Source organism: Notothenia coriiceps, unplaced genomic scaffold (assembly GCF_000735185.1).
Source record: "Notothenia coriiceps isolate Sejong01 unplaced genomic scaffold, NC01 NC01_scaffold00002846, whole genome shotgun sequence".
NCBI lineage: Eukaryota > Metazoa > Chordata > Actinopteri > Perciformes > Nototheniidae > Notothenia > Notothenia coriiceps.
The window spans coordinates 43632-57413 of NW_011335547.1; the positions used below are offsets into that span (position 1 = coordinate 43632).

Genomic DNA, 13782 nt, shown 5'->3' on the forward strand with positions numbered 1-13782 from the left:
GGGGGTTCTGGGCCTCAAAGACACATTTAAATGGAACCATCTGAGACATTTATAGGGAGATGTCTCCTTGGTAGAACTAACAATTTATAACATTTGAAACATGGCAGTATCCCCAACTAGATTCTGCGTTTTGTGTAAGAGGCCAACAACTGCTCCTAGTACTAGACTCCTGGTACTAGGATGGGTTAAATGCAGAGGCCCAATGTCACTGTGTGTGCTGTGTGCTCTGCATGTGTGACCATTAAAGAGGGTTTCATCCCTCCCAATTATATTCTATAAAAAGGTTGGAAACTAAAGTTTAATCCTTAAGGCATTGTTTTTATCTGTTCTATTCCCACTTGAATACGTACTGTATGTGACAAAATAATAATGAACACGTTTCTCTCCATTTCCCCTCTCTAAGATCCATCATACCTGGAGACAGCGGATGTCCGTCAGCAGCTCAGTCATTACCAGCTGGCCTCCCGCAGTCAGAAGTCTTCCAGCTCGACACCTGGCAGCTCAACGCTGGCGGATAATCGACCAGACAGCATCCTCACTTGTGAGTTCTGTGAGTTCAGCTCTGGGTACATGCAGAGCCTGCGCCGGCACTACAGGGACCGCCACGGAGGCAAGAAGCTCTTCAAGTGCAAAGACTGTTCCTTTTTCACCTGCTACAAGTGAGTAAAGAGGAAATACTATTACCGAGATACAACTGTAAACCGCTAGATGTAAAAGCAATGGATAAATATCCTGAATATTTGAATGATCCTTATTTCTGTTCTTCTGGATCTATCTCAGGAATACCTTCACTACACATGTGGAGGCCGGTCACAACAACAATGCACCTGAAAGCCTCCCTAAAGACCTGCGCTGCCCTCTCTGCCTCTACCACACCAAACACAAGAGCAATATGATTGACCACATTGTCCTGCACAGAGGTAAGCAGCATGCAAACTGGAATCAGAAACAGAGTGAACTTAGTTAAACATTTTGAGAAATGCACAATGAAAAGATCAAGCTTCGTATAAAGACTGGAAAAAGCTGCTCCCGGACTATTCCTGTGACTTCCTGGTGTGGCATGAAGTGTCTGCGCTTACTGGCTTAAACACATTTACCATGAGTGGTAGCAATCTTCTTTTCTTAATGTGGGCAAGAAAGCACTTAGAAGTATTTCTCAAAATGTCAAACTATTCCTTTAGATGCCATTAAAGTCGAAATAAAACCATGCATTTGACCTTACCACAAAACGCCACTAGGATAACTTACTTGCTGTGTATGTAGGATGTCTTTCTCCACCTAATAGCCCACTTTGCTCCCCTCTCCCTTCACCAGAGGAGCGTGTGGCTCCGCTGGAGGTCAGCCGCTCCAAGCTGTCGCGCCACTTGCAGGGCCTCGTTTTCCGGTGCCACAAATGCACCTTCACATGCTCCAGTGACCAGGCCCTGCAGCTGCACCTGCAGAAGCACGCTGAGATCAAACCCTACCAGTGCCAGCTCTGCTATTACGACAGCAGTCAACGCAGCCAGCTAGAGGAGCATCTGCGCCTGGAGCACAAGGTGAGAGTCAATATCCTTTAGACTAGTTTGGTGTAACTAAATTTAGATTAATAAGCCTAACATTCTAGAATATAATTAGAGACTTTCTGCCTTGCTCAGACAGAGAGCCTTATATGATGTGGTTAAGTATTATTCATCGGTCTGCTTAACGCTTGTAACAGAAGATGTTTGCAGTTTGCACACTCAATATAACCTGTTCAATAATTATTTATGGCTTTTGTTGGTTTATGGTAATTGTTTGTCAATTCACTCATATTTACAGTGTCAACATATTAAGACAAATCCAATATACAACTACCAAATCAGACATATCATCAGCAATTACATATTAATTATCCTGCGAACAGAACTTTTAAAATAACTGATGTATCTTTTAAAGAAATGATATGTAATCAGGCAAGGAAACTATAAATAAGCAGTAAAATACAACTAACTGACGCAGGAACAGGCTTTTTGTTTGCCCTTTCTTCAGCAAGTGTTTGAAGTTATGTGCCCTGGCAGTGGTAGTGATATATTAGTAATAATCTTCTGTAGACCAGGGTCACATAGACTACAAAGTTAACGCACACCAGACAGATGCATTGGACTTTTAGCTTGGAAAAATCTAAAAATGAATAAATTACGCAAACACTTCTTTACACAGACAAACAGCTGCGACCACATACAGTATATGTATAAACCTAACTCTGTTTGCATATATGTGTGGCTCTGGCTCGAGAGAGTCTGTCATTTGATTTATCAACTTTTTAAGATTATTACTTAAAGAAGGAAGACCTGAAAACACGTGAATGTAAATGCATTGTGCAAATATAGTGACCTGTTAAGGCAAAAGAAAGTTGCCCCAGATAAAAACAGGGACTTCTCCAAGATTAATACTGCCCAGAGCACACTATACCAAATTGATTGTTGCCTCCTGTTTCTGATCAGGTGATCCGGAACTTCGAGCTGATGGGCCGGGTCAACCTGGACCAGCTGGAGATGATAAAGGAACAAGGAAGCAGCGCAGAGGAGGAGGAGGCTCGAGAAATCATTGAGATGGTTAGAGACAGAAAAATAGCTGCAGAGGACGAGGACGAGGATGAAGACATGGACATGATGGAGAACATGGAGGAGGAACAGAGAGAGATGGATGATGACGTTATGGAGGGCAACATCAAAGAGGAAGAGGAGGATGAGCAGGAGGAGGAAGAAGATGTAGATGGGCTGGATGAGGAGAAGCCTCGCCTACAAGGTAAATACAAATGAAGTGATCTATGTTGCTCTCCTGTTCTACCTAATATCTACTCATGTTCATCCTCACTCTGTTGATAGTCTATATCTAAAGGACAACCTGCATACTGTAAGGCAGGGGTGTCAAACTCAATTTCATCGCGGGCCACATTCGCAAAAAGGATGCACTCAAAGGGCCGGCTGTAACTATATAAATATATATATAAAATAATGTATTATGTTACATTATTGCCTCTGCATTGGATTATTATCGGATAGGATAATAACTTAGTAATTAACTACGTCTGAAAGCAGAAGTCCAGGGCAAATCATTGCAAGTCTCTTCAGTGCGCATGTCACAAAACAAGATGTATTATGGGACATGTAGTTTATGGGCAACCTGCATCTGTAAAGTGGCACGTAACCGTATAATAAACGTATTATATCCATTGCAAGCTCTTGCGGCCCGGATTTGGCCCCCGGGCCTTGAGTTTGAGACCCCTGCTGTAAGGGCATATCACAAAAATATATTTCTTTCCAAAAGCTTTTGGGATTGAACTTTTAAATCTGATGAAAAGCCATTTTCTGTTGTGTTCACACTAATTTTTTTATCAAATGTGAAGTGTGTAAAAAATCTCCTGTGTCTAATTTTAAGCCAAATAAATTGGAGGCAATAAGAAAGAAAGCAATCATACTGCCAGATTAGTGGGAGTCCCATAGATGACTTGTTCTTTTTTTAATGTGTTTAAGCTATTCTTCATGAGCAGTGTTTTTCTTCCAAAATGGCTACTGTCTTGTATTTAAAAAAATAAATGTATTCCATTCTTCTGGCTTATTATTCACCGAGACATTTTGACTGGTAGCTCAGTAAAGGAAAAAGTGTTTCTATAGCTAATCAATTCTGATCACGCCTGTTCTCAAGAGAAGACATTAGTTTCTAATACATTGCTTTGTATGTAATACTGATTGCCTGATAATAAGAAACTAGATTGCTAAATATTTCCATTGTTTTAAAATAGTAGAGCAAATTGGAAATCAACACTGTTCTGAAACTGACCAATCATTTGATCTCTGTTTCCCAGGAGTCCTTGCTTCTCCCACCAGCAGCAGCAGCAGCTGTTCTGCGCCGGGCGGGGCAGAGAAGCGTCTTCCCTGTGAGTTCTGTGGCCGCTGTTTCACCAACAGCCTCGAGTGGGAACGCCATGTTCTGCGACACGGCATGTTAGTATTATTTCCTTTTTCTCTAATTCTCTACTTTTTCATTTTGTGTTAGAGTTTGTGTACTTTCCTTTCAAAGTGAGGACTCACAACATTCATATCAGCCTCAGTTGTACTTTGTGGTTAGGGCTAATTAGCATGCTAAACTAATAAGATGAACATAAACATACTTGGTAAACTTGAGCATATTGACATTGTCATTTTTAAATACTATGTGCATGCCTCTTTATATGATAGTGTTCTACTTTGTTTTCATCTCTTTCTATACTTTGCTGTAACAATGTAGATTTCCCCTTTGTGGGATGAATAAAGGACTTCTGATTGTGAACATATTAGCATTTAGCTCAAAGTGCAGCCTCAAAGGCATATGTTTCATATGGGTTGCATATATATGCATTTATTTCATTAGTGTATATCTGCATTTATGAATTAGTTCCCCCACTAGTAGCCTTACATTTGTTCACATCGTTCCACATGTTAAAAGCATTTATTCCTGCTCCCTTAGGACGGTTAACAACAGTGAGATGGACGCCAGCACCACTTCTGCGATGGAGGCCTCAGCTTCGTCCTCCACTGGCTCCTCTGTTCTGTTGGATACAGGCTTAGACCTGTCCAACACCAGCATTGAGGAAGCGAACACCGCTGATCTATCACTGACAAGTCCAAGCCAGTACGTGGACGACAAAGAAATGCTTGACACCAAAAAGGATCAACAGTTTGCTTGAACTGATTGTAGCCTCTTGGGATACTGTGATAGAAACGGATAACATCGAGTAAGATCAGCACTGAGTTGCATCATAAAATAGAACTTTTAAAGAAAAAAAAAAGATTGAACCTGAAAAAAAGTGACTGCTTTTGAGTTGGCGCATTACTTAGATTTTAGATGTTACATATTTAAGTATTAGATTGTGCTGCATAAAACGGCTGAGCTCTTTAAATGGGCAGTCCCCTAGGACAGATCTTAATATATTGGTAACCAATAGTGAACAGAACTCTTTATTGCTGACATTCTGGTCAAATCTACCTACAGTAAGAGATCCCACATAAGTAAAACCAAGCTATTTATAAATTATGAACAAAATTTGAGTATTTTATTATTTTAAACACCTTTTACACTTCCCCTAAAACAGGGGTAGCCTACTGTAAATGTACCCAAAAGGAACAAACGAGATATGAAAGCATTTAAAACCGTGGCCCACTGTAGAGCTTCCTTCCTCATGTCTTGTTGAACTTTTTTCATCCTAGCCTTGTGTTAAATGTGTAGAAGTGTTCCTTGAGAAAGAGTTGCACGTTATCTATTTTAGTAAAACTACAAAGCATCTTTCCTTCATTTGTAGAAATACTTTGCCCCAATGTTTGTAGCAAATTGCTATATTTTAGTCCCTTAAAATTATACTACGTATAAGCCTTCAGCCTGTGACACCCTTTGCATTTTGCCTTGTTTATTGTCCTGTAATTTCACTGATCAAATAATTGAAACCGTTTTAATCTCCTGTTCCCTGTGAGCTACCCTGTTGTCTTAGTCCAGGTTAAACTATATCACAGTTAACCTTTGCACAGATGGTCAATATATCAACAGTGGTATTTTTTAAAGTGTCATGGCTGAATTCATGTGACATACAGTTGGTATCTGTTGATGAGCAAAGCAAGAGTTAGGCAGCATTTACACGGAGACGGAAACGAAAATGAATCGGTTCATTTTCGTTTCCGTCTCCGTGTAAATGCTGCCTAACTCTTGCTTTGCTCATCAACAGATACCAACTGTATGTCACATGAATTCAGCCATGACACTTTNGGAGATACAGGAAGAGGGAATACAGGAGGAAGTGAAGGAGATACAGGAAGAAGGGAAATGGGAGGAAGTGAAGGAGATACAGGAAGAGGGAATACGGGAGGAAGTGAAGGAGATACATGAAGAGGGAATACAGGAGGAAGTGAAGGAGATACAGGAAGAGGGAATACAGGATGAAGTGAAAGAGATACAGAAAGAAGGGAAACAGGAGGAAGCAGAGGGAAAAAAAGGAGAGGAAGAACAGCAACCAGTGAAGGAGATAAAGCATGAGGGTAAACACAAGGAAACGAAGGAGATAGAGGACAAGGAGAAACAGGAGAATTTTAAGGAGATAAAAGAAGAGGCCAACCCGAAAGAGGAGGAGTTAGAGGAAAAGGCAAAGCAGTGGGAGGAAGAGGAAATTAAGGAAGAGGAGGAACTGGATGAGATGCAGGATAAGAATATAGAGGAGTTCAAAAAAGATGAGAAGCAGCAAGAGATCGAGGTAGAGGAGGAAAAACACAAAGAACAAGAAGGGTCAAAAGAAGATAAAGAAAGAGAGGAGTTAGAGAAGATGGAAGGAGTTAAGGAAATAGAAAAGAAAGAGGTTGAACAAACAGTACAGTCTCAATTTAAGGTTGAGATTGAAAACAATGTCCAATTTTTACCTGACACTGAAAGAGACAATGAGAGTCCAGAGAATGTGGAGGGCGACATAAGGAACAAAGAAGAAGAGGGGAGCCTCAAATGTCCAAACAATCTTAGTCCTCAAGCTGGTCAATACGGATTTGTGAGGGCCAAAGATGGAGGTGATTCTCCGAACACATTGGGGTTTGTTCGGACCGATAAGGATTCAGAGCAAGAGACTACACCTGAAAAAGAGGATAGGGAGTTAATCACAGAGGAGGAACAACCAGTGTCAGATTCTTGGTTGAATATGGGGATTGGGGACATTTTAGGCTTTAGGAAAGACGAGAGTCAAATTGATGAGAGTGCAGAAGGTAGGTTCAAGGAGATAGAAGATAAACCAACTTTAAAACAAGAGAATACCAGTCAATCTCAGGGCGAACTGACAGATGCGAACGAATCAAAGGTTGAAGAAACTCCAAAAGACCAAAATGATGGCAGTAATTCTATTTATATGGGTACTTTAGACAGTAAGTATAGTGTCTTACCTGAAGATGCAGAATCCAAGGTTGATGTAAAAGATATTTCTCCAAAGACTATAAATGGTCATCAGATGTCCAAATCAATAGAAAACGGGGAGGATGACAGCAACGGAGAGTCAGGAGAAGATTTCAGAGCTAAAAACGACACTGATCTGGACTTTCGGACCCAACCTGACCTCACTTTAGGGCCTGACTCAAGTTTTGTGGAGTTCAATATAAACGGCACTCAAGAAGGATTTGGGAGGGCCGAAGATGGAGGTGATTCTGCAGATAAGTTGAGCCAAATAAATGAAGGGGCAATCGACAATTATCCTGACAATTATCAAAAATTAGCTGATAGGATAGGAGTGAGTCTAAAGGTACCATTCGAAGGCATAGTGAGAGATGACGATGGAATGCAGGAGAAGGGGGAAAGGGATGATAATAGGAATGGAAAGCAGAATGAGGCAGAAAACATTGATCTGCTCGATTTAGGTGAAAGTGGCCAAAGCTGGGAGGAGAGGGAGATAAACGTGGAGCTTAATAATATACAGGGGAACATTTTAGATGGCAATGCATTTGGTTCTGAAGACAGGAAAGACGGAGGAATCGAGTTTCCAGATGTCGTAAACCGGGATATAATATCTGAACAAACTCTTCCGTCTGATAGTCAGAATCAAAAGGAAGCAGAGACCGGAAGTGGCGGAGCATTTGGACTTTTCAAAAATGCCTTTAGTTTTTTTAGCGAAACCCCCGTTGCCGAAACCAAAGAATCCAAAGAATCTACCCCAAATTTGGATTCCAACACAGGTGAGACATCTGAGGAACCAGCATCTCTTACCCTTGATCAAGAACTGGAATCAACCACTGATTCGAATCAGGTGCAAGAGTTGCTTTCTTCCATCACCATTCCACAGCAGCAACTTCAGCCTTCTCTTACCTCTTCAGATACATCGCTTCCGTCCCCAGAAAGCCACCTTCAAAGAAAAACCATCACCAAATTGTACAAGAACCTCCACGCCCACATGAGCGACGACGAGACGACTATCCTCGTGGAACTCTTTGGGCCAAATAAGCTGCAGTTCTTGGATTACATTTTAGGAAGCTTGGGAACCGTGAACGATGACCCGGACAATGATGAATCCATATTGCTGGATATAGAAATACTTTTGCTTTATCACAGAGAGGCACTGGTCGCTCCTAGCATGAGGCTCGCGGATGCACCTCAGGAGGATAAAGAAAAGACCAAAGCTCTCATCGCACTTCAGAAACTAGAAATGCTTCTGGAAAGAGTGAGAGAGACTTTAAAATCAGGTGAATCAGCAGCATAAAGTATTGTATGGCTACATGTCCTTAAATATCAATAATTACATCCGATGTTGGTATGGGTTTGACTTGCGATGATCTCAATTAATCTCATTGAATGCATGTGTTTCCCTGTTAAATGCAGCCGAGGCCAGCTGTGTTGGTGAATCTTGTTCAACTCGCATCAATGATAAGGATCAGACCACTGAGGAAGATTTGTCTGTAGGCCTGGATGACAACGCTCCAAGAGATAATTTGATGAAAGTTGATAAGGAGAATGGAAGACTGAGTGGAGACACAGGAAATGAGATGTCGACTGAAGATGACAAAAAAGCAGAGAAGGGACAAAGAGGGGAAGAAGAGAGAGTGAAAGAGAATCAGCCAGGATCACCACAGCCTCTGGAAGGTATGGGTGAATCAAGTATCCATTAATCAAAAAGGGTTCCAAGATGATTAAAAGATATATAGTGAGATATGACAAGACCGAGGTCTGCTGATTCTTCAAGCTGCTACACACAATCTGGAACATCACGACAGGGCCACAGACTATAGATTTTTTTCACACTAGTACATTAATACATGAAACAGAGATTAACTCAAAATCAGAAAAATGTTTTCCCATACCTGTAAAGCTATTTATCAATCTAGATTGTTTTGTTTTGAGTTGCCTTATTTTTGAGTTATCGGCCGTTTCTTCTCTTGAATACAATGGAACTAGATGGCACTTGACTTGCGGTGCGCGAATGCTCAAAATACATTTAGGAACTCAACAGCAATGACTATTTTCCAGAAATCATGCTCCCCTTAGTCAATATAATCCAGACATTGTAATGAGCAGTTTCAGGAAAGTTTTTATTTCTACCGTAAAACACTCGCCAACCATATCATCGTGCCAAAGGAAGCGTGCGTAATTCAAACACTCGGCTACTCACTTCAAAACTATCTAGACTGATAAATTACACTCCAGCTAAGAGGAAAGTTCTATATTTGAATAGAAGTGAATTATACCTTTTTAAATATAAATTATTTGAATTTTGACAATATATCATTGTGACAAAAGGGGGAAAGCATACATTTTTAATTCCATTATGTTTGTGACTCTATTCCAGGGATAATGAAGCACATTTTGGATTTAGTTCATCAGATTGCTGAAGACTCAACCACTCATGTTCATGCAGTGAAGGAGCTCCTTATATGGCTTATTGTACAGGTAAGAGTGAGCTGCACATTAACATACATGGAAGTATAAGTGTTTGTCATACAACTTCCAATTCACAGCTAAAACACATTGTATGTTAAAAAGGTCAAAATGCACTGAAGCCAACATAAATATGTGATTCATCAGTCTATTTCCACTGCTAGCGTTACAGTATTTGCAAAAATCACAATACTGTCAGTTCTGCCGAGCCACATTTCATTCAATGTTTTCCCCCTGCAGCATTGCAACCTACATATAGGCTACATTCTAAAATTGTAACTGAGGTCATAGCAGGACAAAGGTACCAAACTATACCGTACTATGCCGTGCGAGGCCCTGCAGTGGAAATGCGCCATTAGACACACAGCTGTGTTTTCACCCTGTATAGAGTATAATTCTTTAAAGCATTAAACATGTTGCTCTGACTCTCTCCCAGCTGTCAAACTTGCTGTGCTCCGTCATCATAACTCACATTACTCAGTGCTGGTGGCTCTATTACACACGTTGAGCCAGCTGGGAACCCACTTGCTCTAAAGGCAAAGTGTTTAAAAATTTTTAAGGAGTATATTAATTCTGTAGTTTCAAATGGACGAAAAGGAGGCCAGGTCGGTAAGTACTTTTCAAAAACATTTGGCGATTGTCGAATCTTCCCCTACAGTGTGTCCTACCTATGTCCTACTTTAGACTGGTCTGTTCAGACCGGCCTGTTATGTCTAAATGTCTGCCGCCGTAACTCAACACAAGTGACAAATGTTTCGAGAAACATGGTTTATGTGAGAAAAACATTTTACGATTTAAGAATACAAAAATGAAGTTAGATATTTGAGAAGTTATTAAAGACGACATTGAAAACTCTCTATTTAGTGACACCTGTTTCTTTTGGTGTCACTTTAAAAGTGCTCCGATGTGCCAGTGTGGCAGTTTACAATTGGTGACGTTGCTTGTGAACCATTTACACTGGTGGGGGTGTGAGCATATCTACACATACCTGTATATGCTCAACCTAGTTTATAGGTATTTATAACTTGTGGAAATATATTCAATTATGTGTATGTTAATGTTCGGAGGCAATAGCAACCTAGTGGAATCTCTACGAGGAGTTTTTAGAGAGTATCCAACATCCAGCCACCCCTACGAAGTTGAATGTGACGTGGTCCACTCTTGAGCTTCGGTGTTGTGAATAGGATGTGAAATCCGCCGCTAGCTAGCCCGGTTGATGGCTACCGTTTCTTAAATGTCCGTTTTAAATGACAGATATCAATAAAATAACCAAATGACCTAATTCGGTAATGGAGGAACTTACGGCAAGCGACTTGTTGGCTATTAAAGCGGTCGACTTCCAGACGACGGCAGAGGCTTACTACAGTATCGCCGTGGAGAAAGTGAAGGATGTACGTTATGTGGCAGGTTTTGTTAGCATTTCTTAACTAGCCAACTGACATAACTTAACAGATTGTCAAGCGTTGGAAAATAGCTCAGTATTATAACTAAGTTCATATGTTGTTTTTATACAGCTCATGTTTGACTTCATGTGTGTGTAGTGCCAGTGCTGTTCACCAGCTGTCAGCACTACAGTGACATTTTAAGTCGCTTTTTCAGAATTGTTTGTAATGTTGTTTAGCTAGTAATGGTTAGCTAGCTAATTGATAGTAACGTTAGTTTGTCTGAGCAGGTGATGTGCTTTCCTGCGGTGTTTTCTGTTGTTATTCTCTTTGTATGAGATCATTTGCTCTAGATAAGCCACTATCTAATTCGTTTAACAGGAAGCACTGTGATCCTTTACTAGTAAAAAGTACAAATGCTATGATCTTAAAGTACTCCATTACAAGTACAAGTACAAACATAATATCAAAATATTCTTAAAGTACCAAAAGTTAAAGTACTTCCTTAGTTAAAGTAATGTCCCAATTTATTATCAGAAATAGCTTGATTGTTATTTTTGATGCATTGTGTTCATCACAGCTGGTACAAGTGGAGCAACTTTTAATTACTTTATATACTACTGCTGGATATTTTAACCTATAATTTTATAGCAGAGATTATTTATATTTTGTAATAGCTAATAAAATAGATATGTAAAGAAACTTGTATCTAATTTTATCAAATAAATGTAGTGGGTATAAAATAGCATAACAAAATACTCAAGTAAAGTAGAAGTAGCCTTAAATCGTACTTCAGTACAGTACTTGAGTAAACATAATTAACTACATCACATGACTGGTAGGATTACTAGTCATGGCTTACTACTTGCGATACCAAATTATATAATATACATTCAGTGGTCAATTTGAATAACAATAACATTCACCACAATGAATGGGACTCCTCTCAGTTGAATAGATTAAACCAAGGTTTTCCCATCTCTTTTAATTATGTTTCAAATCCTAAATTAACCAGATTTCCTCCCCTCTTTGTTCAGGTTGTATTGGCACTGCCTGATGACATCAGACCCGGTCCAAACCTGTACGGGTTGCCATGGGAACCGGTCATCGTGTCCGGCCTGGTGGGGCTGGTGACGATGCTGCTGTTCACCTGTAGATTTTACAGCTCTGTGAGTACACACACATGTACTGTTCATCACACAACACACAACCCACTTGTTCCTATGGTCCATTTATAAACCGATGTATCCCTTTTAGGGCTCAGCAATATATAAATGTTATATCCATATTGTGATACGAGACAAGTTATTGTATTAGATAGTCTTTTCCTCGTTTTAAGAGGCTGCATTACAGTTAAGTGATGTATTTTCTAGAATTTACAAGACAGTCTTAGTTTGTCTGTTGTTTGACGTTACCCACATAGCCATTCATTCCACATAACTAATGATTATTTATTAAAAATGAATCTCTTTAGTACTTCTTGTTCACCATTGCTTTCTTCTTATTTTTCACAGGTCAAAAGCAGAATGTATCGAAGTAAGTTCTGACTTATTTTTTCATAATATCTATTTTTTTTATGACTTAACACAAATACATCACAAATTATTAGAGCTGTACGGAATCGTTTAAAACTTTGTAGCTTAATTTATTGCAAATATATTTGCATTTCTTATGCAAACTCTCCCAGAAATAACAAAGCAAAGATTTGAATGTGTTCTGAGCATTGTTTTGTGTGTTTTCAGGTAGAGAGCGGAGGATGGGTGAGCAGGTTACGCAGCTCCTGGATGAGAAGTGTAAAGTGCTGGAGACTCTCAGCAAATGTCAACAAGAGGTCTGTACTCGTGCTAAAGCTGACTGACACTGAGGCGCTGTTTACACAGGAACGTAACGGAACCGCGGAAACGGACCCCTCAAACGATAACGGGTCCCAAGGTGGATAGATCTGCGGACGGAACACTCTGGGGGGTCAAACTGCTCCGTGTGTACGCCCAATACGCCATAACCCCATCTCTCCCAAAAGAGAGGCTCCATGTATTATTCTTATATTATTACATGGCTTAGTTGAATACTCAATTCTGATTGGTCAATTCAGAACACGGGAACAGACAGACCGCTGTCAAGGACTTATTGACCGTTGTTAAGGGCGCTCACATCTGCACAAAGAAGTCCGTTCGATTTAACTGTATACATTTTGGCCGAAAAGCAAACTGCTCAAACTGGGACAAGAAAACAGCGGAGAAGTAACGGGGCAGAAACCCTCCTTTTTACGTAGCGGTCCAGACATAGACATCAAACTATAAAACATATTCAGTTGCCAGTTACTTTTGCATTAGGGCAGGGATATCTAGATACTTTCCAAGGTTTGACATAATGAGTTGTGCTACTTTTAAAGCAAGCAACGATGTTTTCAAATCTGCTGAATCAAAAAGTCGCAAAAAGCATAATCGTCCTGCTGTTGCTACGTGTACTTCCAAACAGTAGCTCTCGCAAGTCAGCACTATTTTCTTTGTAGCGGGATGCATGTTTATAATCGAATAAGTGAGAACGCTATGATCTTTTAAGAATCAATAAATCGATTTTCTAATCGTATAAAAGCCATGCCACGAGTCTCTGGTCATCTATCACACTACAGTTCCGCTCGCGCTCACTACTTAATGTTTGCGTCGTCTAGCAGCTGAATGTCTTCTGAGTCTCTGGTCGTGTATCACATGGTATATGTAACATACGTTATCATGTCGCTTACTGTGTGAGAATGCTGCCACTGGCTAATAAATGGCGATAATGTGCAGCGTGCGCGGGTAGCATTTATGCGTAAAAGAACAACTGCCTGACAGAGGCAGATCAGGAGCCCGACGCGAGGCACGCATGTATCCCTTGCTGGTAGATCTATATAGAGTCGTTATTAATTGTTTTAGAAGCCTCAGAAGTAAATAACAAGAGACCTACGTTGACCGCGCCACTTTGCGTAATTTGTTGTCTCTGCAAGAATTTGTGAAACTTTAAGGGCATGGTT

The 13782-nt window shown here is 40.3% G+C and overlaps 2 protein-coding genes across 2 annotated transcripts in view; both read left to right on the plus strand.

Annotated features, from left to right (window-relative positions):
• The window catches only part of znf462 (zinc finger protein 462), a 41954-nt gene extending 36302 nt beyond the window's left edge, over positions 1-5652 (plus strand). The window contains exons 8-13 of the mRNA XM_010765978.1: positions 404-659; positions 781-920; positions 1315-1538; positions 2466-2769; positions 3830-3968; positions 4471-5652. Coding sequence (XP_010764280.1) covers positions 404-659; positions 781-920; positions 1315-1538; positions 2466-2769; positions 3830-3968; positions 4471-4690 — 1283 coding nt within the window. The 3' untranslated portion in view covers positions 4691-5652. The remainder of the gene's footprint in view (positions 1-403; positions 660-780; positions 921-1314; positions 1539-2465; positions 2770-3829; positions 3969-4470) is intronic.
• Positions 5653-5749: 97 nt separating this feature from the next.
• Positions 5750-12627, plus strand: LOC104940973 (uncharacterized protein DDB_G0283697-like). The gene is made up of 6 exons (XM_010766008.1): positions 5750-8198; positions 8335-8595; positions 9299-9399; positions 11807-11938; positions 12284-12305; positions 12512-12627. The coding sequence occupies exons 1-6, from the start codon at positions 5750-5752 to the stop codon at positions 12625-12627; spliced, it is 3081 nt and encodes a 1026-aa protein (XP_010764310.1).
• Positions 12628-13782: the final 1155 nt, after the last annotated feature.